Genomic DNA, 27,001 nt, shown 5'->3' with positions numbered 1-27,001 from the left:
CTTATGGTTTTGAAAATCCCCCCCCCCCCCCCCTTCTGGAAATATTCAAGATTACTCTCGACCCATTTACCTATAAACAGGTTCTGATGGTTGGGAACCCCGTCCTTTGTTGAAGAGTCACTTGATCTTGTACAGTGAACTCTTTCAAACAGTGTATACCCTGTCAGTAATTACCCACAGCTCGTCAAGCATTACAGTACACATTCCTTTTCTAAACTAGTAATAGCTTTGAGATTACACCATCTTACTGCACAAGACAGTTCAGACATTATTCATTATGGTTTGAGAAAACAGAAGTATGTGGTAAAAAAGAAATTTATTACTATTAGACATTTTTACAATGTATCACCTGCGTCATACGTAAAAACATGATCGACTTACTACACACATAATATGGGCCTACATATAAAACAGAGACAAGGCAATGGATACAACAAACATTCAAATGCATTCAGGATCCTTTGGGTTAAAGTTCAAGCTCAAAAACGTCCTGTCAAACCATTTACAAACAGTATAAAAAAATGATTCATTCCATCCCACCAACAAATGTGAAAAATGGCAGTTCATGTCGCAAAGAACTGCATGTATAAAACCTTTATGCACAAGGAATGTCAGACTGCATCAAGCAGTCTATCCATTCATGCTTGCAATCATTAAGGACCATACTAGTCATCTGGCATGTTTAAAGACATTTGAAACTCAGATGTACTAGACATTACTGCAGACTTTGTTTTGATGATTTGAGAAACCCACACCACTGCATTCTCATTTCAGTATGGAACAAGAAAACTTGCTTAGGATAGGCAATGAAACATGCTAAACATCACTGCAGTAATTTTGGTCAAAGTTTGGTTTTGCATTTTAAAGCAAAGTGCAGTGGTGTTTAGCAAACATTGACTATTCAGGTAGTCAATGAATAGATGATGACCTGTATAGACACTGGCATGGTCCTTTAACAAGCTACAGTATAGTATTGGCAATGTTCACACTGGTGTCACTGAAAATAGCCGATCTACAAGATCACAATGCGTCGCACTGCAATATATTGTGAGCTTGCAGATCTGCCATTTTTGGCACATGACACCGTCACGCAACACACTATAAAACAAGCATTAATGCTTGACTCGAGGTGTACAGTACTGGTAATGAGTTGACACTTGTGCTCGACTCTTGAGGTGTGGGTTTCAAAGAAGGCAGCTGGGGGCGCTCACTTGCTATAGTCTGTGGGTTCATCCCCTTCCTCTTTGAGCAGACATGTGCGTATCAGGGCCTCGGTGACGACATAAGGGTCACAGTTGGCAGATGGCCGGCGGTCCTCGAAGTAGCCCTTCTTGTCGGAGCCCACTGCACGGGGGATGCGGATACTGGCACCGCGATTGGCCACGCCGGCTGAGAACTCGTTTATGTTTGAGGTTTCATGGTGACCAGTCAGACGCCTGGCGTTGTCAAGCCCCCCCTTTGGGTCATAGGCACGGATGTGGTAGGCGTGCCTCTTGCCCAGCCGCTCAATGGAATCCTCAATGGCTCTGTGAAGGAGTTAGATTGAGTGGTTTAAAGGATGCGCTTGACAGGATGCCAGTGTAATGCAATGCAAGACATAGGGGTGCAACAATTCATCAAACAGTTTGATTTAATTGATTACAAGCTATCATTTTTTTACAAAATGGGGCTGGGGATCCTGACAATTTGTGAAACTAGATCTGCTACGAGCTCAATCAAGCATTGCAAGCTTGTAGATGTGCCATTTTCACTATTTTTGCATGACACTATTGTGCAACGAAGTATAAAAGAACGCTCAAGTGAATAATCGATTTGTTGAACAAAACACTTCTCAATTATTAAAAAAAAGGTAATCAGATTGCCAAGAAAATGATAGTCCAGCCCTCTCAGGAAAGAACATATCCTTACTTCAATCCACCGTCTTCCCGCATCTCCTTCGTGCTGAAGTTAGTGTGGCAGCCGGCACCGTTCCAGTTCCCAGAGATGGGCTTGGGGTCAAAGGTGGCCACCACACCGAAGTCCTCACAGACTCTGTGAAGGATGAAGCGAGCCATCCACAGGTGGTCACCCATATTGATGCCTTCACAAGGCCCAACCTGGAACTCCCACTGAAAGGTAACAGACACTGTAAATACCAGAGTAAAGCAGAACGAACACAGCCAGACATCTAGTACACCGTTTCTCAATGTCAGGTCTAGACCCACTCCACTAGGAGTCCTAATGGACCCCTTACCAACACTGAGGATTTTTCAGTATAGCTTGAGGTCCCAAAGAAAAGGTTTTAAAAAATCTCTATGGAGTGCATGAACTAATGCATATAAAACTCTGGGCCCTGCCCTTTGAATTAAAGGTTAAGAATCACTGATCTAGTAGATTTTAGGTTGCTAAACTAAACATGTAATACCTGAGCTGGCATGACTTCAGCGTTGGTTCCACAGATCTGAACCCCAGCATACAGACAAGCTCTATAGTGGGCCTCCACCATGTCCCGTCCATAGGCCTTATCAGCTCCAACGCCACAGTAATAAGGGCCTGTGTGGACAAAAGCACAACATCAATCAATCAGTCTTTTACAACCCAATATGCATTCCAACGCCATTGTCAAGCGCAGGAGCGCCACAAACTCACCCTGAGGGCCAGGGAAGCCATTCGAAGGCCAGCCAAAGGGATGTCCATCTGTGCCTAGGAGGGTATACTCCTGTTCCATACCAAACCAAGGATGCTGGTTATCAACCATGTTCATGATCTGCTTACAGCTGCGCCGACAGTTTCTCTCTGTTGGAACATCATGTAGATTAGTACACAATGATATCACTTTTGTGAGATACTATAATCCAGCCCAAAGAAAATATTTACCATCAGGCTTGCGGTTATACTTAAGGACTTCACACAGAACCAGCTTGTTGGGATCTTTCCTGAATGGATCTCTGAACATGGCAGCGGGGATCAGATACATGTCACTGTTGGAACCCTCTGACTGGAAGGTACTGGAGCCATCAAAGTTCCACTCAGGGATATCTGAAAGAGAAAACGGCTAAATCAACAACATGGCCATACAGACATTGTGTGTGCATAAGAATTAAGAAGGTTTATTAGTCACTCACAAGCAGCGAAATGTCAGTGTGGCATGTTCTGCATGTACCAACGGCAATACAATATTGTATTGTTAACACAGGCTTACATAAATGTATGCCTATTGCCTAGGTAGGCTTTCATTTGAGCCAACAATGCATTGATCAGACTAAAAGCTTACCCTCGATGGATTTGGGCTCAGAATCCAAAGTTTTGGTCTTGCAGCGCAGTCCTTCTCCAGACCCATCGATCCATATATACATGGCCTGGACCTTGTCTCCTTGAGGTAGGTCCATGTACTGCTGCTTGACAACCTTACTCAGGTTTGCACTTGCTGAGGTGGCCATTTTGACCCAAAAGCCTGGAAAATGGAATATAAATGTAATTCAACAATTTTCAGCTAAAGAAAATAAAAAATAAATAAAAAAAAGCCCAGTATGCAGCCCAATATGAATGGGTACTTAATGTCAAAACAATATAAGTCTACTCTAGATGCGAATATCCCCAGGAGAAGGTCAGCGGCAGCCTCACATCACGAATCAGTGTGATAGTGATTTTTCTTCGCTTATCAAGTTACTGGACATTGTGAATGTGGACAATGCATTGTGTAAGGAGTCGGGACAGACAGCAGACACTGAACAACAAAGAAGCAAAACAGCCAGCCATGATAGGCTACCTCAGGTCCCCTGGCCCTTTTTTTTTTACAGACTAAACTTTAGTCACTAAAGACAAAAAAAGAATGCCATCAGGCCACTTAAGCCTATTATTGTATATTGTACAGTGTGTTGTCATGCTCATGCAGCGAAAAAAAGTAATATACAAGTTCACAACGCATCTGCCATTGTCGGGGGGAGGGGGGATTTGAAGAGCGAAGGCTATTTGGAAAATGTCGTCTATTTTACTTATTGACATCAATGACATGCCAAAAATAGGAACGCTAGTTTGAAGAGTGATAATAAAGGGGAGAAAAATAGGAAATAAAGAAAAAAATACAGTTTAGTGTAACATGAAAATGTCAACTTCACGTGAAAACACGATACAAAAACAAATTCAACAGCATTTAAAATAAAGAACACCTTGTCTACAGAATGCCTCGTGTTAATTACCTTATGTTAACTGACGAAAAGAATGAATCTAGTGCCACAGCCCCTGGAGGTTTTGTGCGATAGTTCCTTCTTGGTGAGATTGTTGTTGTTCATTCCTGCTTGCAACTGGTCTCCACGCTGGATTTATAACAGCTCCCTGCACGTGATTGGTGGAGCAGACAGAAACGTGATCTCGCTTTCATAATGCCTGCTGCTCATAGTAAGTTATACAACAACAACAGGATAGGTTTCCTCCCTTACAACAATGCAGCTTATTCCCCACAAACCACCCAGAAACATAAACCAAGGCTTTAGAAACGTCCTCAAAAGGTGCACACAATGGAAAAACACAGTTTAACACACTATGCCAAGTCAGACAAAGGTCTAGTTTGATTGTTTATACAAATATGATGCCCTCTAGTGGTATAACATGAGATTTTACAAATGGAACAATTTGTTCTAGGTAGGTAGTGATGAAAAAAAATGTTTTTTGTCCCCTCCTCCACCCTCTTACATCCAAACCTTAATTAATAATAATAATGAGATGAAGAGTTTGTGTAGAAGCTTTCAAGTGCAGATTTCTTATATCCAATATTATTAGCTATGTGTGATCAATATTGTGTATGAGTGAGTGACAACATTGACAAATACTCCCTCTTGAATCTATCTTCAATAGCAGAAGGCTCATGCAACTGCATGCAAACAAAAGTATCCTATTTAGAACATACACATTATAATAATGAGCATCACCAGCATCCTATCCAATGACCGGCCTGATGGTATTGTACTATATTAGTAAAGTGTTTTGTTTTTCTTTCTTTTCTTTTCTTTTTGTAAATGCAACAAATGTTATTTTGTTATTGTTGCTATGTCTGTAAATTGAGTGTCAAGGACTTCCGATATGAACAAGACCGTAAAGGCCCCATTCGGGATGTTCCTGTTGGGCAGGATGTTCTAACTGTAGGCCTACACCTGTGCCGTGCTGCATCTCAAATGTGACTACTGTAGGCCTACATGTGATGTTGTTCATTGTGACTAATAAAATATTCAATCATGTAGGTCGGAACTGATTGATTGATTGATTGATTGATTGATTGATTGAAGAGTTCATTAGCAGTTTGCAAAAAAAAGTACAGTTTCATGACAGCACAAATCACTGACTATCTCAGTGCCCGGCCCGCAATAGTAAAAGGCCTGTGTTTGGGGTCTTGAAGCGGGCAGCCACACAATGGAGCATTAGGTTGTTGACATTTTAATCCATTTAGACAGATTCAGGCTAAGAAGAGAAAGTTGAGCCTCCTGGTACAGTAAGTATCTAATGCTCAAAAGAAGACTGTGTGTGAGAGGTTAAGAAACAATTAGACTATCTACAGTATGCTTCCTCTTGGGAGGACAGTGCAGATCTTTTCAAAAGCAACATGAGAACAGCAGTGCAACCAACAGTGCAGTAAACACATCAATTAAAACAGGCTTAACTGCTAAATCCAACCTCCTGAACAACAAACCACATGGAATTAAAGAAAGTACAGGTTCCATGTGGTTCTCAAAGTGGGATCCATGATGGGAGGTTCCAGCAAAACAGCTAACAGCTAACAGTTTCATTTCCATATTATTTCACTGGCTATACCAAAAGTAAACCAAAGTATAAACAGATGTAGAATTTGGTAGCCTACTAAATCTAACCAGCCCCCTGGCACAACATCATTTCAATTGGGTGTCTGTGGACTGTGGACTAACAACATGCATCAGTTTGGGGGTCCATGACATGAACATTTTTAAGAAACACTTCCAAAGAGACCCCTGCCTTTGTACTTCCTTTTAGTATCAGCTGTCTCACTGCCAATATGCACCCACACATTCCCTACACCCAATATTAGGCCTATTGTCTGTTTTGAGACCATCTCCAAGGCCCCATGCGGATAAGAGCGTCTTATCCAGAGACTTGATTTGTTTTACATTGCAGCACAGACCCACATACAATACATGGCTTGATTAAAGGAATAATGAACCGTTTTACAGGACATCACATCATCACTGATCACTTCTTATGGAACAATTTTAATGAATTCAAGGTACATAATATGATGATGCTATGTTCAGATGCTGACCTCTAGTGGCGAAATTGTAACATAGTGGTGCTGGTGGAGTAGGCTTAGAACTTTGGTCCCATGCTGCTGTCATTTTAACAGACAAAAAAGCAGTAGGTTGTGCTGGACCCAGAGGATCCAAGTACCCCTGTGAAGAGGATGGTCTACTTCCAGAGGTGGATTCCCGTGTGGGCCAATAGGGCTCAAGCCCATGGGTCCTAGACATACATAGCCTTTGGCTTCGTGTGAATTGGCGCTGTGCATTTCTTGTCAAACGACTTCAATTATGTCAATAGGCCTATAACAAAGCCTCCAAAATCCTTCTGAACTGATGGAATAGACTAAACAGTGACTTTATAGAGATGTTGTAAGAAACGTGACACTTTTTACATTAGTGTTTAAAAAAAATCAAACCTCGGTTCGAAGTGGAGCGGTGAATTTGAGCAGCTGTACCCTATGTGAGTGAGTGAGTGAGTGAGTGTAAACTGTGCCTGTGAGTGAGTGGTGAGTGTGCCTGGCCTGCACAAAACAGCGCCCCTCCTTTAACTAGTGTGTTGTGTGTGGCCACTCAAGGTATTGCCAGGCTACGGACAGGGCCAGCCACCCAGCCACCCAGCCAGCCACCCACATACCCACGGACATACCTGTCTATTGGGAGCGCTTTCACCGCTCCAAAAATCAAAAATGTTTCTAAATTATTTACTTGGCCAATAATGACAACATGAGGGATGCCAAGGTTAAAGAGGTTACCTATTCTAAAGAAACCCTTAGACTGCCAGGAGGCTAAGACAGGCATTAAATATGGCATGATGAAAGTCTATTTCGTATTTGGGATTTCAATAATTGGGTCTTATCAGTACTGGTGCTTCAATAGCACAATACATGAGCAAAAGGCCTTGTAGGTGCAGAGGTGAGTGTGGGTGCGTGTCATATTGTTATGTAGAGATTGCTGGCTTTTCAGAGTTAGTTGAGGACAGAAGCTCAAGTTCTACCAGTTCTACCAGTTCTACCTTGCATAGTTGTGATGTAAGATATGTGGAAATAGAAAGGTCATGGGTCTGGGGATCTTAGTATAATCAGATTCTATGGGAAAGAATGGAAAATCAAATATCAATTTTTTTGATTTTTGTTTTAGAGCAAAAAACTAATATTGGGTAAATTTTCCAATTTTCTAACCGTTAAACTAAAATAAAATTATACTAAAGTACCGGTAACGTTTTTGGGGTCTAGGGATCTTAGTATAATTTCATTTTTTGGGAAGGAATGAAAAATCAAATATTTATTTTTCATTTAATTTTTTAGAGCAAAAAACTAATATTGGTTCAATTTTCCAATTTTCTAACCGTGAAACAAAAATAAAATTATACTAAGATCCCTAGAACATTTCTGGACTGGGATCTTATTATAATTTGATTTTTTTGGGAAGGAATGGTAAATCAAAGATCAATTCTTTTTGATTTTCGTTTTAGAGCAAAAATCAAATATTGCTTCATTTTTCCAATTTTCTAACACTGAAACACAATCAGGAAAATACTCAAATGTTTGTCCATTTTTCTGATTGTACTACTATTCATTTTTCATTTTTTCCTCCCAATACAAAAATCCAAATATTGTCCGTTTGTAACCCTGAAAAAAAAATCAGGAAAATGGTCCATTTTTCTGATTGTGTGATTAATATTTTGGCATTTTGTGATTTGGAACCATAGGCCCATTATTCAATTATTATCTAGTCCAGGAAAAAAACCTCATCATGAATGTCACGACCAATCACATGGTCTACAACTTCAAAATAAAAGCTGTAGGCTAGCCCAGGGATCTTCAACGTTTTCAGGCCCCCAAACTGATGGGTAGATGGAGCAGGGACCCCTTACCTCGAAGGGTGGGGTGGGGCTACAACATATTGTAGGTGTAGGCTATATTTATGAATAAAATTCAATACTATGCTATTAAAATAATAGATTATATTCATGATTTTATTTTAAATATGCATGTACTGTAGGCTTCAAGTGGCGTACCACTGCCATTTATAAACATACCTCATTAACTGAGAACCAATGTCAATACTATCAATTTAGCACTAACAATCTGTCATTTGCATAATAATCATGTATAAAAGCTGTTCAAAATAGACAGAATCATGTTTTTAATGCTTAATTTAAAACAATTTCAGGGACCCCCTGCAGTATCCCTGTTGAAGACCCCTGGCCTAGCCTAACCTAACCAGGTAGGCAGGCAGGCAGGCAGGCAGGCAGACAGACAGACAGACAGACACAGGGACGTCACAATCGGGGGGGGGGGGGGAGTGGGAATGAGTTAGTAGGGCCCAAGGTGGAGGTGCCTGGAATTATTATTTTTTGGGGGGAGGGGGGGGGGGGGGGGGGGGGGGAGGGAGTGGGAATGAGTTACTAGGGCCCAAGGTGGAGGTGCCTGGAATTATTTTCTAGGCCTACCTTAGCTATTGAAAAATAGCAGATATACTAGTAAGACGCCTCAGGGCGACATGCGACCTTGCCCTGAAGGGCGACATGCAACCTCGCCCTCGAGGTCGCGCCAAACAGTGCCTGTTGAGATTGGCAAAACATGCCCATATATGGGCATGTTCTGCCATTGTCGACTATATATGAGCATAAAATATATGGGCATGGAAGGGCCATCAAGCCAGAGTGTGAGGTCAGAGCAGCAAACCCATTCTGTTAAGAGTGGTTCTGCTGACATCACAGTGACGTCACAGCGATGTGTCAGGGGAACCACAGTGTCAGGCGTTATAGACAGACGGAGATATGGTCATGCTGTTGACCATTCACATATTATTATTATTGAGACAGTTGCAATAATAACTAGACCAGGTCAACCTGGTTGTGCCAGACCCCGGTTCTGCCAACCCCCTGTCTGTCATCATCATTTATGACATCATGCCTTTTGTAGGCATGTCATCATCATGTCATCATCATATATACCCTTTATATAGAAAACCCGGACAGACCGACATTTGCTTATGTAGGCCTACCCATTTCATGGGTCTGGCAATAATAACTAGACTCTGTCACTCTGTAGGCACTCTGTCGAGGTGCCAACTTACCCCTCATGCTCAAGCAGGCCACACATGGCCTACTTCATGAATGTCACGACCAATCACATGGTCTACAACTTCAAAATAAAAGCTGTAGGCTAGCCCAGGGATCTTCAACGTTTTCAGGCCCCCAAACTGATGGGTAGATGGAGCGCGTGCCTCCCATTTCTACACCGCTCCGCCTAGCTATGTTACAACAGCAAAAACAACAACACTGCACTGGTTTAAAACTACAAGGAAAGCTAGCTTGCCTTCCTGATGCAGTCACACTGGCTGCGTCCGAAATCCACCCTATTCTCTAATGTAGTGTACTAAAAGGGGGCTCCGCCATTTTGAACAAGTGTCCGAATGTATAGTGAGCATTTTTGTACCCTAATATAGTGTACTGAAGTATCCCACAATGCATTTGGATTTGTAGGGTGCATTCGATGGTCACTATTCTGCCGCTGTGTCGCGCTTTGAGCACGCACATGCGGTGTGCACGCGCACACGCACACTGCAGGCTCGTCTCTGGGCAGGAGCCGTAGCCACCTGTTGCTGAGCAAACGCAACAGAGCCGTCCGTAGCAGAACCACCGGCTAAAGAAAACAACTCGTACAAATGTCCACAGCCTTGTCACCAGAGAACAAATGATGAAAACAGCTCTAAAGTTGTTTATGAAGAGAATATACGAGAATAGACGCTGGAAGCTTTTGTTTTTCGATCTTTTCTACCCAACCTTCCACAGCTGATAATAATAATCATGATAAATAATGTTATTTAAATTACCAAGAATAACCTATTTTATCACAACTTAACTTTATTTTATTGAATTGTGGTAAATAAAAACATAATTATATTTGGCCTATTTCTCATAATAACACCACAACATGTTATATGTTATTTACAATCCACAAGCATTGGGGAGTTGATGTACAAGCTCAAAACGCTTCGCTTCGCCACCTGTTGAGAGCTTGTAGATCGCTATTATTTATTGCTCCAAAAGCCAGTGCTCTGAGCGTTTTAACTGTGCGACAGCGATGACGCAACCAGATGGCGACGGAGTAGTGTCCGAAATGCGCTGATTTGTTCACTACTGTAGTACACTACATCTGGATCCCTCATTTAGGGTTAGGGAGTAGGGAACGTGTTCTGCATTTCGGACACAGCCCCTGTCTCTCATGCAATATTCAAATTATGCAGTTGAGGATATATTGTATACAGTCAGTCAGATTACAAGTCCTTCCATAACCAGACTCAATCTTTCTCTGTGGTACCCTAATACCTCCTCATTGTCTGCACCATGACCATAATCCAGTCACTGAAACTCTGTCACATATTCTGAATGGCTGTATGTAAGGGAATGTACACTGCTAGACAAATTCATACGTTTCATCTTCTGCCAAATTCTATAAGCAGATTAAGCACTCGTGTTTCAATAGGCAACAGGCCTAATGAAAATAATGAGAAGTGACCATTTTAGAAGTGGCATGTACAGTTGATCACAGTCTGGAAGAGGCATTCCTTACCAAGGTGCTTAAGTACCAACATCTTAAAGGAGTAGTTCACCCCCAAAATGACTACAACATTTTCTATTGATTACTCACACCATGGAGACTTGAGTTCAATAATATTTTTAGTTTTTTGTCGCATTCCTAAGACAATAATTTGATTACAATACATGTACCACCATTGATTCCCGATGGGGACCCAAATGCATTTGGGTCCCCATCCGGAATCAATGGGGGTACATTTACTTTAATAATGTTTTTGTCTTAGGAATGCGACAAATACATAAAAATATATCATTGAACTCAAGTCTCCATGGTGTGATTAATCAATAGAAAAAAAGTCATTTTGGGGGTGAACTACTCCTTTAAGGATGCTATTATAGAGCTTGGTTACAAATGTAATCTGCTTGTGTTCATATCTGGAAGCCTCTGTAATGTCCATAAATCAGTTGTGTACATATTTTTCCGTTCATCATATCCAAAAAGTAAAGGTTGGCCAACCTGCTCTCAGATGTTTACATTTTTAGAGGCCAAGAAAATGTCTACTTAAAGGGATATTTTACTTAAAAAAAAAAAAAAACAGGTCTGCTCACGTATTAGGAGGGTATGAGTCACCAGAAACATATTGGGTGTTTTTAATGTATCTATCATGGTGCCGAGGAGCTCTACCACACATGGGTGTGTATGTGGAGGAGCCCTTTAGGACGAAGGCCCTGATGATGATATTGACTGAAGCAAATTAAATCCGTCCAGAGTGTTCATAAAAGCCTGATTAGACGATAAAATGACCAAAAGTTAAATATCCCTTTAAGTAAACGTATCAATACGCCCAGTACTCTGATACTATTTAAAATTGGACATAGTTTTAATAGTAAAGTAAAAGTGCCTCAAAATTGTACTCAAATACAGCTACTTAAATAACTGTAATAGTTACTTTCCACCACTGAATACGGTCTGTGAGTAGGCTACATGAATGTACTTTGTGATTTTCCACCACTGGTTACAGTGTGTGACCAGACCTGTCTAATGTTGTGATGGATTCCTGCAAGGTGAGCACTCAACAGCACCTGTTAGTAATTATTGACCGGCAGTCATTCAAAGATAAGAAGTTTCAGTTTCAGGGAACATTCAGGAATAGGCCTAGTTTCTGACCAGCTGGTCAAACTTGTAAGTTGACTTTAGGCCACATTCTTTCCTGTGTGTTGCTTTTACTGTCATGTTGGCCCCCTGGACCTCACCTGGGAGTTAGCAGCTAGCAGAGGTTCAAATATTCATAATGTCATAGTAGGACCCAATGTTTAATTTCATTTCAAACAAAAGTAATTTGTTAGATATTGATATTGAATTTAAGATTAATACATTTGTGGTAGGCTACAGACACAATGTTTTTCTATGTACTATATCAAGTGTTTTATGTGCTCGTAATTTCAAAACTGTTTAATTTGTAATTTTTAAGAAAAGTAACTGTTGAGGCTGATGTTGATAAACATATTGTAATTTCAAAGAAAAATTGCCTACTTGTTGAGTTTGAAATTGATTTTGTGTCAACATTAACACAGATATTCTGTGGTACAGTACCATGTACCATTTGATTAAATATACTTTTACATGCATGATATCATGTGTTTGTCATTTCTACACCGTACCGTTGTGCAGGCATAAAGTGAAAGCATGTGTTCAGGGATGCATGAGGAAAACAATATGAGGAGGTGAAGGTTGCAGTGTTGATTACATGTACTCTAGTTTTAGTTGACTAATTCTCTAAATAAGATTTTAGTCGGCTAAATCGGTCACCAGCGCTTTCGCCTATGATTTTTTCGCCTACATGGATTTGGTCTTTTCGCGTGGCACTTTCGCCGTGGAGGAGAGTGTTTTCACCTAACCTGTCTGGCCGTTTCGCCGCCGTTGAAGAGCCATTTCGCCTACGCTACGCTCAATTCTGCTGTCAGACTGTCCATGTTTGCATATTGTCCCTTTGTCATTTAAATATTATAGTGACTGTGACAGTGGTGTCAAACGGGGTAACATGTCTGTCCTTAGGTCGAACACCCTTAAATTGCTTTGGTCCGACCACTAAAACCTAACCTTAACCCTAACCCTAACCTCAGTAAGCGTGACGCGGGTGATTATCTAACATACCGACACGGGTGATTATCTAACCATTTCATTATTTGGACGCACCTGATTCCAATAGCTCTAATCTGTATTAATGTGACTATGGTGCATAGGATAGCCATGTGTAATGGTCACCGTTTGACAGTGTTGGGAAAGTTCACTTTCAAAATGAACTAGTTCAAGTTCAAGTTTAAAACTTCTAAAACGAACTAGTTAATTTCATAGTTCATAATTCTACATTTTGAACTAAAGTTCATGGTTCCTCAAAATGAACTTAGTTCTTTTTCGTTCTTTTTTTAACCATAATATTTTTATACTTTTGGCTATTCAAATGTATTTTTTTAGACGTTGCTGCAAGCTATTATTTGTCAAAATCATTGACACAGCCCATATAGAACCACACACAGCAATTATTTCATCCAACTTAACATTGAGGTGCCCACAATATTTAGGTGCCCAGTGCCCAGTCTTCCTCACCCTTATTGTGAAGGCAGACGTTTCTAACCGTCCGCGTTGGTTAAAATAGCTGATCTACAAGCTCACGTTGTCTCGTCACGTGGATGAGATGCGTTGTGAGCTTGCAGATCAGCTATTTTGGCACGCAACACACGTCACACAACAAAGTAGTCAGGCTTTACTTGGGTGGGAGACAACGTAACGAGGAGGAGACTCAGCACCGCTCAGGCGCTCACATACAGTATGTACTGTATGTATGTAGGTGTCTCCCTACAGCCAATGACCGACCAGCATTCCTGGTGATGATGTCAGCAGAGTTTGGTATATAAGAGCGCTCTCAATAAAGTCTTAACGGGCGAAGATATTAGGGACACAAAGCCAGCAGTGCACACCTTGTGGCGCGCTCTGCTTGCGCACAAGTAGGCCATGTGTGACCTGCTTATGTGTGAGGCACAAGTTGGCACCTCGACAAAGCTACCACACTCTGCTTGCGCAGAAGTAGGCCATGTGTGTGGCCTGCTTAAGCATGAGGTGTAAGTTGGCACCTCGACAGAGGTTATTGTGGGCTCGCCTATAAGGCGAGCACACTTTAGATATTGTCATTATTGCGACCGTAGGTCGCAGTTACTTGCACACTATCCAAACCTCCACCGGCTGTCCCTCCGTCACTCCCTCCGTCACTCCCTCCGTCACTCCCTCTGTCACACGTCACACGTCACACTTTTGCCCTGCTCATATCTCTGCAACCGTTGCCCCGATCCATGCCAGATTTTGCACACACACTCCTTGCCTGCCAAACTACAACCTCCAAGGACCCCCGGAGTTTCGGGGACCCCCAGGTCCCTGGGGGACCCCCAGGTGTAAAAAATTACCAAATGTGCAAAAATGACCAAATGACCACCCCAACGGGGCTGCTCACGGGGCATTCCCGGGGACCACCCACTCCTGGTGCTCCAGAACGGATGCAAAAGTGGTGGCGCCCCCAGTGGAGGACCCCCTGCCACTGCAGCTCACATAAAATGCCGTAACTCGGGCTAGGAGCGACCGGGAGAGCCGGGGCCGGTACCTATTCGTCCGCCTTGGCGGCGAGGAGACCCCACCCCTCATTTCTCACATGGCCCTCTAGCGCCACCATGAGGCCGATTCAGATTTTGCCCTAAAATCACGAAAATCACTACACAGTATGTCTACACTCATGTCAACAACATGGATCAGGAAGATTTTGGAAAAACACATTTTTGCTCTATTTATGGAGATAAGCGACCAACGGTCGCTTATCTCCCGATTAGGGAGTCTTACTGGTTTACTAGGCAGGCAGTCAGTGCAAGTATCAAAAAACTTCGGTTCCTTTCTACTCCTACATACTTAGTGAGAAAATGAAAATAAAAACATCAATGTGTTCAGTTTACAGTGGCGAAGTGTGCTATTATTTTTTATAGCAATCGGCCAAATGGTGGCGCTGTAGGAAGCCTTCGAAAGTGCGATCTTTGAACAGGTATAGCTCATGCTGTGTTATACATACAGCCATGAAACCTGTATACACTTATGCGTCTCCTCATGCCGAACAACTTTTACCCTCTAACTTTTGACCTCTGACCTTTAGGTCTCCCACAATTCGGAATTATATGAAAAACAGTAAAAATCTATCTCCTCCTGGGATTTTCGCGTCAAGTGCACAAAACTTTTTTCACATGAACTTTGAACCTATATCTACACAGGCTATGTGGTGAGAAGTTTGTACGTTAAATAATGATTTTTTAATAATTCAATATATATTGCGGTTTTATGCAAATTATTCTTCGGCCTCTAAATCATACATGCAAAGTTACACGTTCATGGCATTTGGCAAAGATGTGGAGGGTTAGTCAAAGTATCACTGAAACCAATTTTATTCCAATCGGCCAAAGGGGGGCGCTATACGAAGCGTCTGAAAATTCAAACTTCAAACGGGCATAAGTCATGACTCGTTTCGTTTGAAGACATGCAACTTGTTACACGCGTGCTTTGACTCAAGCGGAAGACATCTGTGTCGTTGTTAAGTAAGCTCCGCCCTTTGTTTTTCCGCCATTTTGAGCAGTTTGTAAAACGCGTAAACCCGCTTTTATTCTGGAATTTTCGCGTCACGTGCACAAAACCTTTTTTACGTGAACTTTGGACCGATATCTAAAGATCTGTCAGATCGGATTTCTTTAACATTGAAACATGCTTTTTTAAATAATTCAAACAATATTGCATTTTTATGCAAATTATTCTTCTGCCTCTAAAACATACATGCAAAGTCACATTTTCATGACAAAATAGTGTAGAGGGTTAGTTCAAATATCACTGAAACCAATCTTACCCCAAATGGCCAAAGGGGGGCGCTATATAATTTTGAGCAGTTTGTAAAACGCTTAAACCCGTTTTTATTCTAGGATTTTTTTTGCAATTTGTATGAAACATTCTACACGCAATCTAAGGACCTTTATCTAACATGCCTATGAAGTGCACACAAAAAAATTATAAAATAATAATAATAAATATAGCTGCAAGCAGCGATAAAGTGTCCAAAGCCAAAAACACCTCAAATCATGAACACAGCCTGGGATGTGCGTGAAATCTTGCAAGCACATTCCCAATAGGTCAAGGAACAGATACCAACCTTCTCACATTGGCCTGTTATAGCGCCACCAGCGGGTCAACTTTTGCATAACACATTTTTGGAACAAAATGGACCAATCTTTGACGTCAGTAACGTCAAAGAGAGCACTGCCTGCGATCTTGACATTTTGTGCTTTTATAGCCATTGTTTTCTGGCTTGAAGCGAGCCCACAATTGTTTCGAAGGAACAATATTTTTCTAGTTAGTTATTAGTGTGGTTGCCTGACAGGGCAACACATTATAGTTCTAGGGAAACTTTACAGACTTATAGGGTAACGTTTATGGACTGTTTATAAACGACTTATAGGTTAACGTTTATGGACTGAGTCTGTTTATAAACGTTTATTGACTCCTAGGCTATAGTGAATCAAGTGGGAATCAGTACGGAATCAATTGGAGTGGGAATCAGTAGGGAATAAAGGAAGTGGGAATCAATAGGGAATCAATTGGTCGAGCTTCATGCATGACAGTTAGCTTACTGTCGAATATAGTCAGCAACCACACTTCTAGATCTTTCTAGTTATTATTAAAAATATGTATCCACAACTTTCCAACATCCCATCGTGCATTGCACAGAAGGCAAGCGGCATTTCCTCGATGTGAGCTTGTATGTCTGCTGTTAAAGGACCTACACCATGAATTTTCACTTTTTCTATTTTAAAACCTTTTTTTGGGGTCCCACTGGCACCTTCTATCCTCACAAAGTCCTATTTCTGTACATTGTGTCTTTCTCTGGTTTTGGGAAGACAGAGATGAAAAGCTTTCCACAGGTTCTCAGAACAGTGCTGTTCTGAGAGTTGATCCGTGTGACGTCACACGGATTCCCGTTTTTTTTTTTCAGTCAAAAAAAAAAAAAAAAAAAAAAACAATTTTTTTTTTTCAAAACTTTTTTTTTTTCAAAAAAATGCAATGCAGAGTCAAAGAAGAAAAACATTTTTTTTTCAAAACTTTTCAAAAAAAATTTTTTTTCAAAAAAAAATTTTTTTTCAAAAACTTTTTTTTTTCAAAAAACTTTTTTTTTTCAAAAACTTTTTTCAAAAAACTTTTTTTTCAAAAACTTTTTTTTTCAAAAAACTTTTTTTTTTCAAAAAACTTTTTCTTTTTCAAAAAACTTTTTCTTTTTCAAAAAACTTTTTCTTTTTCAAAAAACTTATTTTTTTTCTGGAAAAACCCCACTAGATGCGCCCCTGAGCAAACAGAGGCCGTTTTGGTATTGCAGCTGGAGAGCCTCATTATAGTAGAGCTAGAACAAACAAAAAGAATGGTCAGAGTGTTTTTTGAGGGTTAAAACCTGTCTAAGACTCAATTTTGAGCATATATTTATACAAAAAATATAGTTTTAAAAGCATGGTGTAGGCCCTTTAACCGGATGTGGCCCGCAAATAATTCTATACAGTGAATTCTGGCGGAAACAGGTGGATAATATAATATGTGAACGGTCACAGCTTGACCATATCTCTGTCGGTCTGTCTATAACGCCTGACACTGTGGTCACCCTGACACATCACTGTGACGTCACTGTGATGTCAGGGGAACCACTCTTAACAGAATTGGTTTGCTGCTCTGACTTCACCCTCATGCTTGATGTCCCTTCTATGCCCATATAATTTATGCCCATATGTAGTGCACAATGTGATTGAACATGCCCATATATGATAATTCCCAGATCACACTTGCAAATTAATTACATCCTTGTCCGTTTCATGCCCATATATGGAGAACCCTGTCCCATCAATATTAAGGGCATATCTGGGAATGCCCATATATGAGCATGTTCTGACATGCCCATATATGGGCATTACCAGATCACACTTGCAAATTAATCGAGGGGTCGAGGTCGCATGTCACCCTGAGGCGTCTTACTAGTAAATAGGCCTATAAAATAATTCCAGACCCCTCCACCTTGTGCCCTATTAACTCACTATTGTGACGCCCCTGTGTCTGCCTGCCTGCCTGCCTACCGGGTTAGGTGGTTAGGCTAGGCCAGGGGTCTTCAACAGGGGGCCCGCAGGGATACTGCAGGGGGTCCATGTGTGTGTGTGTGTGTGTGTGTGTGTGTGTGTGTCATTGTTGTCAATATATACTGTAGTATTGACATTGTTCTCTTAATAAGGTATGTTTATAAATGGCAGTGGTACGCCACTTGTAGCCTACAGTACATGCATATTTAAAATAAAATCATGAATATATTAATCTATTATTTTAATAGCATAGTATTGAATTGTATACATAAATATAGCCTACAATATGTTGTATGTATTCCAGGTAGGGGGTCCCATCAGTTTGGGGGTCCCTGGCCTGAAAACGTTGAAGATCCCTGGGCTAGCCTACAGCTTTTATTTTGAAGTTGTAGACCATGTGATTGGTCTTGACATTCATGATGAGGTTTTTTTCCTGGACTAGATAATTGAATAATGGGCCTATTTTTATTTTGTCGGTTCCAAATCACAAAATGCCAAAATATGAATCACACAATCAGAAAAATTGACCATTTTCCTGATTTTTGTTTCAGGGTTACAAACGGACAATATTTGGATTTTTGTATTGGGAGGAAAAAATTAAAAATTAATAGCAGTACAATCAGAAAAATGGACAAACATTTGAGTATTTTTCTGATTGTGTTTCAGTGTTAGAAAATTGGAAAAAGAAGCAATATTAGTTTTTTGCTCTAATACAAAAAAATCAAAAAAATAGATATTTGATTTTTCATTCCTTCCCAAAAAATGAAATTATACTAAGATCCCTAGACCCCACAAACGTTACCGGTACTTTAGTATAATTTTATTTTAGTTTAACGGTTAGAAAATTGGAAAATTGACCCAATATTAGTATTTTGCTCTAAAACAAAAATCTAAATAATTTATATTTGATTTTCCATTCCTTCCCAAAAAATCAAACTATACTAAGATCCCAGGCCAGAAAAAAGTTCTAGGGATCTTAGTATAATTTTATTTTATACTAACAGTTAGAAAATTGAAACATTTACCCAATATTAGTTTTTTGCTCTAAAACAAAAATCAAAAAAATAGATATTTGATTTTCCATTCTTTCCCAAAGAATCGGATTATACTAAGATCCCCAGACCGTCATGTAGTACATGAGTACACAACAGGATTTAAAGAGGTGGTGCCATAGTTTTGTACTTTTTCTGTTTTGTATGTGTCTATGGAGTTAACATAACTGACCCCCGTATCAAAACATCCACCTCATGTACGTCCGTCCGTCCGTCAGTGAGTCACACTAATACACAACATTTAGTTACCTATCGACTTCAGTTCTTCACTCCTCCTCCCTCCCATTCCATTCATGAAGGCCGGTCACAAAAAGTTGTAAGTGTGTGCGCGTACATTGTCAGATTAATAGTTACTTGCGCCAGCAGAGCATGCAAGTATACTGCGTTCGGCTGCGTATGTAGGAAGGTAGGTAGGTAGGTAGGCATGTAGGTATGTAGGTGGGTAGGTAGGTAGCTGTGTGCGTCAGAGTGCAGTTCTAGTTTACCTCCTGCTTCTTAAATGCGCTGTATTTAGAAGCTCTGTTGTTTCAGTGCGACCTGATGGTTGCTTCTCGCCCTTAGGGCGCATCACTTGTATGTGTCTATGGAGTTAACATAACTCTAATAGACCCTCAGGTGTGGTTATAATGTGAAAATATGTCTTCCCTGTGTATTTTTGGTTACTTCCTGAAAGTTGAAAGCCTTTGAGTCAAAAGGCCCAATCGAAATACACTGATAAAATGACATCATAATATCCTCCCCTCCCCTTTTTACCATTCAACACTGTGGGTGTGGCTAACTTCAGCTGGGTCACCACCCACCTGACAACCAGGCATACTTAATTTAATGAGCAGGTGGGTGTCGCCACATAAAAGCTTAATTTTAACATTTCTTTTTTGAAAAGAATCTTCCTCCTAGTAATCATAATACATTTTTATATTGCGCAAAATGAATGAGCCCTGCGTTAATGAGATACGCAGGGCTGTCTCCACGCCGCCGAGGCGGATGCGTGGGTACTGGCTCTCCCGGTCGCTCCTAGCCCGAGTTACAGCATTTTATGTGCTCTGCAGTGGCGGGGGTCCTCCACTAGGGCGCAAAAAAAAGCTTCATTGGATATAAAAATACATTCATTTTGATCAAATGTAAATATTCTGTGGCCTAAAGACCTAATTTTGTCTGCCTACTGCCAAATTATCCATACAAAAATGTACATAGCAGAAATGGATTGTACAGGAAAAATACATAAAGATCAACTGAGAAAAGTTTGTTATAGCCTTTTATCAATTTGTTATAGGTTTTTCCTGTTATTTCCGCTCATATGTCAAATATGCTAATTAACTCATTAATGGTGCACAATACAAAATTTTATATTGCAGAAATGGATTCTACAGGAAAAAATACATAAGAATCAACAGAGATTCTTATGTAAACCCTTAGGTGTAATGGGAGTTTATTCCAAGCTGTCGGCCCGTAGAAGCAGAATGCTGCTTCGCCATATTTATTATATGCCATTGTAGGCACATCGAGCACGTTTATCAAAAGAAATAAACTAAACTAAAATGGGCCACTGACATAGACAAGTCTTGCCACGGACACGTTTGTCCATGTTTGTCAGTGTATGGACATGTTGATGACCCCTGCATTACAGTACAAAACTGGTGGAGAAACCACAGTTGAAGTTTATGAACTGGAGACAGGTCACAGGTGAGGTCTTCATGAGTGAACGGTATAAGTCACCCTGTACACCCCAAAATTACTTTTTTCCTACTGATTACTCATGCCATGGAGACTTGAGTTCAATCATATTTGTAGTTTTTTGTCGCATTCCTGAGACAAAAAAAAAGAAAAAGAAAAAGTACCCAGACAGTTTCCCCATCCACTGCCATTCATTTGGGTCCCCAATCAGGGCCATGCATCCGGGTCCCCATCCGGAATCAATGGGGGAACATTTACTATAATCACATTTTTGTCTTAGGAACGCGACAAATACAAAAAAGTATTATTGAACTCAAGTCTCCATGGCATGAGTAATCAATAGAAAAAAAGTCATTTTGGGGGTGAACTACTCCTTAACACAATGCAAAATAAATGGTAGGCTGATTGATTGATTGATTGAAGAATTTATTAGAAGTTTGCAATAGAAAAAAGTACAGTTTCATGCCTATTTAAAGACCCAGTGAAATGGCTATTTTGGGTATTTTATTTTGAAGTTTCAGTCTGAAAAGGAAGCCTGTGTGTTTCTGAACCAATCAGAAGGCACCAGCCCTTCAGGCGATCAATGGGATGTAAAATTTGAATCATGTGATGCTTAATGTTTTTGTTTGTAGCCCTCAGTAGCAAGGCAGAGAGACACAACCAGGCTGCCTCTTGTACAGAATGTGTGTTACCAAGTTGCTTATTATTCTAACCTATAATGTTTACAGATACATATTTTATTGTGCTCATTATGTTTACAATGAGTAATACATAGTTTGGAAGTCATCTTGAATGAGATTCAAACTGAGTAACTCTATAATTAAAAACAGCTGTGTTTGGAGGAATGCCACCAATGGGAAACAAACAGGTGAATGTAATCAAGTAGATCATTTATGCAAGTAGACCTGTCTATGTCATCAGGCAGCATGTTTCTGTTCACAGGAAATAATTAAGAATGGCCTATTTAGGGACCTTTGATATAAAAATACAAAAGAATTGTTTATTTTCATTTCTTTTGGCATCTAGTGTTAGGAATGCCCATATGATTACCACAGATAAGCTCTAAAAGTGTGAAAAACGTATTTTTCATTTCACTGGGTATGGCCCCTGACCTTATAAGGTCAGGGGGAGGTAAGGGTATGGGTAGGCTAACAGACTTTGTTTTATTTTACTAGTAGTATTCCATGTTTCCATGATAGCTTAGCTTTACTTTAACTTGTATTTTAGACTCACTTATCTGATATAGGCTATTAGGCATGTGGTTGAGAGAGCAAAGCAATGTACCAGTATTTAATGTTCGAGAGAGTCGAGACACCATTACTGTATTCTGGCGCCTCCATCAGGCCAAACTTTGACTTTCCATTTTGGACTTTTAAGAACTTAATTTGCTGCAGTGCACACATGCAAATTCTCGTGCTCCAAGGATGAAGACCCATGACCCACATGTCCTGTTCATTACCATTATTATTAACACCAGCCAGCAGCCACTTCATTTCACAGACTGCAGACAACACAGGAGGTGCAGCAAGTACAACGTAATAATCAACGTCGGCCTCACCTGTTGGAGTGTCGGCCATTGGTCATGCTGGAGGCACCACTGCTGAGAAACGGATCTGCGGTGGGCCAGGGTGAGTGTTTTGGTTTTGTAAACATCTACGCCACCCGACTGTAGAGAATTACGCCACCATCATAATGCCACTTTTCAGGAGACTGTTTTAGGTCTTTGTAGAAGTGCACTCTAAGCCCTACAATTATAGTGTAATTGTCTACAGTCTATCAGCTGGGTTCACTTAAAGTAAAAAATAGCAGATTTCAGAACATGAAAATGTTACAACATAAGAGTAGGCCTACCTGTATCATAGGCTACAAGAAAGACATGTTGAAATAAGTTGCAACAATAGGCCTATAACAGCGATAATGGTCATATGTCTGTTTTGACACGTGAACCATTCTTTTGGGCCTTTGGGCCTTTTGACTCACATTTAACTGGATGGATTAACAGTAAAAGTAACAAAACGCTTAAATAAAGGTGTGGCATCCCTACCCCCCATGGCTCTATTAGCTATTAATAGCAAGTTGCTAAAGAGAGTTGCAGACAGTTCAAGATTCAAGATTATTTTATTATAGCCTATATTCCATTATATACAAGTAAAGTGTACAATTTGGGGGTTCAGGCTCTTTGATATTGCAGAAAGAAAAATATAGAAAAATAATAAATACTAAAGTATTATATAATAATTTGTTAGATGCACCACGTTTTCTGCATGCTTATTGCACTGGCAATAGGTTGCTCCCACTTCCCACCCTTGTGTGTGTCTGACCTATCTGTGGTGGACGCACAGATATGATCGCATATGGATGGGACATGCCTGAAATCAGCACAACAAGGAACTAGAACTGTAGTGTACAAGTAGGCCATATGGCCTATTTGTGCGCCAGCAGAGCGTGCCATAAGGTGCGCTCACCACTGGCATCCCCACTGGCGATGTCAGTGACATCCCCACTGGCATCACCAGGAATGCTGGTCCCTCATTGGCTGTTAATGATGACGTTGCCAGAAATGCTGGTCCCTGATTGGGCTACGGGCTTACACTGACATATACGCAGCCGAACACAGTACTTGTGCGCTCTGATAGCCTGCATAGCCCTACACAAACTAACAAACGTTAGACTGGATATGCCTAAGGTCTGTGCAAATTGCTGTTTGGCTACAGTTTCTGTTGTGTGTGATATTAGACCAGAGCTTGATCAGAGAGAGAGAGAGAGAGAGAGAGAGAGAGAGCCTATTTCAACCATGCAATAACCCGGCCAATGCTGGCTAGCAAGACCTTAAGGCGCTGAACGATGCATTGCAAAGCCATTGTATGCCCTGTCTTAATAAATGTGCATTAATGCACACACAGCTGCATTTGAGTGTGTGCAACAGGCCAATGAACATAAAAGCCTGGTTGCATCTGGTTAAGTCGGCTGGTCCGGGCATTGATGCTTTTTGCGAGACGTTAGAAGTTGAAACAGTTTATGGTTGGTGTGGCTGGGGTATTTGATAATCTTATGGGCTTTACTGACTGACTATCCATTGTACAGTTTACATATCCTGGATGGAGGAGAGCTCACATCCTCTGATGCTCTGGGCTGTCCGTACTCCGTACCAACCTCTGCAGCTTTTTGTGGTTGTGGGCAGTGAAGTCCCCCACTGCCCATACCAGGCAGTGATGACTCAGTTAGGATACTTTTGGTGGTGCCTCTGTAGAAGGCCTAAACTAAAGGATCTCAATGGTCAGATCTTAATGACTGTGTAACTTCATGAAGTTTACCTGTGGCTCAGTGTTGTATTATTATTATCATTATTATTATTATTTATTTGCCAATCAGTGAAAAACAACACGTTTTTGGTTACATTGGTGAAAGGTTCAAATGTCAATTTTCACTTGTAATATTCAATCTGTCCACAGGAAGGTGACAAAGACCACAGTATAAAAGCAATTTGACCGCCACAGTCATTTAATCACATTTGTGTACCATGGTCGACCAATGATGGAATATATGCTAAATAAGTAACTACAATTCAAAGGTGGTAGCTACTGTAGGCGAGGTCGCGCACATGGGCGGGCGTGTGCAGTGCACATGGGTGACGGTGACGGCAGACTGCTGGGTGAGCGCTGGCGCTTTGGCATGGTATCAACTTTGATCAAAAAATGCACAGACCTGGTTGGTTGTTTAATTTGGACAAAATGTGTCCATATTTTCCCAAATATGGATGGAGATGACTGACGTCAGAGGGACAAGGACGTGTGTAGCAACTCATAATGTAATAACGGCTCATAATGTAATAATTTAAATGTACAGGTAATAAACACTCATAATGTAATAATCAGCTCATAATGTAATTTAACTAGACCAGGTCAACCTGGTTGTGCCAGACCCCCTGTCTGTCATCATCATTTATGACATCATGCCTTTTGTAGGCATGTCATCATCATGTCATCATCATATATACCCTTTATATAGAAAACCCGGACAGACAGACCGACATTTGCTTATGTAGGCCTACCCATTTCATGGGTCTGGCAAAAATCAAACCCCGGTTCGAAGTGAAGCGGTGAACTGTGTTCTAGAGTTATGAACTCTGTGATCTGTACATTCTTTATATTCTGAATGAATGAATGAATGATTTTATCTGGAGGGCCGAATTGTCATGTGAAGCTTGACCAATCCTCAAAGTATCCAATCATCAGACCGGGACGGACACTACACACATATTCTGGACGACGGGAGAGATAAAACCTGTTCATTCTGGACTGAAATGACCATATATGGACATGGGACACACATTTTGTTTTTGAAAAAACCTGTTCATTCTGGACTGAAATGACCATATATGGACATGGGACACACAAAGCCACTCCTTGGAAGCGGCTTTCACCGCTTCAAAAAATCGCATAACATAATAACAGAATTTTCTATAATGTAATTATGTGTTACATTAAGAACCACATGTAGCCGCTCATAATGTAATAAAAGTTCATAATGTTACAATGGCCCATATTGTGGAGAGTCTGTATTACCTCTGTTGACAAATGTAGCAACTCATAATGTTTATCATGGTCAGTATAGGCTATACGGCCAGTGTCATGGTCAGTATCATGTCAGTAACATGACCACTATATGGTCAGTGTCATGGTCAGTATCATGTCAATATCATGACAGCATCATGGTCATCGTGAAAAAGTCAAGAAGTAATTAATTATATGGCACCTAAGTGGGCCAATGCCCTCCAAGTTTTTGGTCTGGTAGTTTTTGCGTAATCCTGCAGACAGAGAGACAGATAGGTGACCAGATAGGTGAAGTTTGTCTTGGCCCTTTGTCAACAGAGGTAACCAGTAAGATGCCCTAAGCCTAAGGGCTTGGCTTGAAGGGTGACAAGGTCACTTCTCGCCACTGAAACAACAGAGACTGACACAATATGTCCTTATATGGGCATTCCCAGATATGGGCTGAATATTGATGACAACAGGGATCTCCATATATGGGCATGCCGTGATGCGAGTCACACTTGCAAATGAATTCTGTCTTGGCCATATGGAGCGTGACATGAGGCGAGACGCATGTCACGGGGCAGCCGTGCCCATGCCATACACATATACACCTGACTGCTTCCTATATCACGCAATGACTAATGGTTTTAAACTTGGTGTGTTAAACTGTGTATTCACCTGCTCTGCTGGTGGCAATCCCCTTGATTGGGAAGGTGCCAAGTGCTGTGGAGGAGAGGGGTGTTCACTATTATTTATGTGTTTATGTAGGCTACTTTATTTAACTGTCCTTAATCAGAAGTTCACCCAAGTGCTTAATGGTAACACATTGTAGGAATGTTTAGGTTACTTTTATGCAAGGGGTAATTGATGTCATTTATATGGAAGTATAGGGAAGTAGATTGGCTACTTGTAGCCCCATATAGAACCTCACCCGTCGCTGCATACTGTTGTGCTCCGAGACGAGGTCCTATAAAGGTTTCCCCGTGGGGGAGGAGAACGCCTCCAACGTGTAGGTAGAAAACACTTTTCCCGAAATTGTATCCACAAAGTAAAGGTAGTTCCGAGCTCCCGGACTGTGATAACCTAACCAGGGTCAATAAAACATGAACCAGGGCACGAAACAACCCCTTAAAATCGCTAGTTTTGTCAGCCGGTAATGTTTACAAGCCTGGAAGTTGCAGGCGGAATGGCAGCATTAGCGGCCCCTCTGATCGAATGTCTGTTCGAATGCAGCGACGGTTGGGGATATCACAGTCTGGGAGCTCGGAACTACCTTTACTTTGTGGATACAATTTCGGGAAAAGTGTTTTCTACCTACACGTTGGAGGCGTTCTCCTCCCCCACGGGGAAACCTTTATAGGACCTCGTCTCGGAGCACAACAGTATGCAGCGACGGGTGAGGTTCTATATGGGGCTAGGCTACTTGGTGCTGTGTCCTGTGGTAGGATCCAATCTCTATTTAAGGGAGGCTGCAGGAAAAGGCCGGTGAGTTAGATGTGGGCATTTACTCAAGTAACATACCTGAGGGAGAGTTACGGGGCCTTGCTGCGAATCATGGTATAACCTGAAGATAACTCTTATCCTGTTGGTTTTGTTAGTGTCAGCTCTAAAGCTGGTTGCACACTGCTGCGTTTTTCGTTGCGAAATGCGTTTTTCAGGACAAGGAGAGAGAGAGAGAGAGAGAGAGAGCAAGGGACCGAGTGGTGCGCGAAACGGGCGGCAGTGTGCAAACGTGATTGACATAACGTGAGGTTGATTTTTGGA

At 41.1% G+C, this 27,001-nt stretch overlaps 1 protein-coding gene across 1 annotated transcript; it reads right to left on the bottom strand.

Annotated features, from left to right (window-relative positions):
• Positions 1–297: 297 nt before the first annotated feature.
• Positions 298–4,440, bottom strand: LOC308280053 (glutamine synthetase-like). The gene is made up of 7 exons (XM_080720312.1): positions 4,179–4,440; positions 3,254–3,433; positions 2,857–3,018; positions 2,629–2,775; positions 2,405–2,532; positions 1,909–2,108; positions 298–1,526 (listed from the first exon to the last, which is right to left on the bottom strand). The coding sequence occupies exons 2-7, from the start codon at positions 3,417–3,419 to the stop codon at positions 1,208–1,210; spliced, it is 1,122 nt and encodes a 373-aa protein (XP_080576438.1). The 5' UTR covers positions 3,420–3,433; positions 4,179–4,440; the 3' UTR covers positions 298–1,207.
• Positions 4,441–27,001: the final 22,561 nt, after the last annotated feature.

Source organism: Nannobrachium achirus (genome assembly GCF_963921795.1).
Source record: "Nannobrachium achirus genome assembly, chromosome: 1".
Classification (NCBI taxonomy): Eukaryota; Metazoa; Chordata; class Actinopteri; order Myctophiformes; family Myctophidae; genus Nannobrachium; species Nannobrachium achirus.
Note: the sequence above shows the minus strand (reverse complement) of the source record. Positions and strands in the feature narration are given on the sequence as shown.

Bases quoted from the DNA above. Each gene is read 5' to 3' on its own strand.
- LOC308280053 (XM_080720312.1), bottom strand. From the start codon at position 3,419: ATGGCCACCTCAGCAAGTGCAAACCTGAGTAAGGTTGTCAAGCAGCAG. The intron at 3,019-3,253 runs GTAAGCTTTTAG...TTTCTCTTTCAG, and splicing joins TGAGCCCAAATCCATCGAGG to ATATCCCTGAGTGGAACTTT. The intron at 2,533-2,628 runs GTGAGTTTGTGG...TTGTCCACACAG, and splicing joins TGGCTTCCCTGGCCCTCAGG to GCCCTTATTACTGTGGCGTT.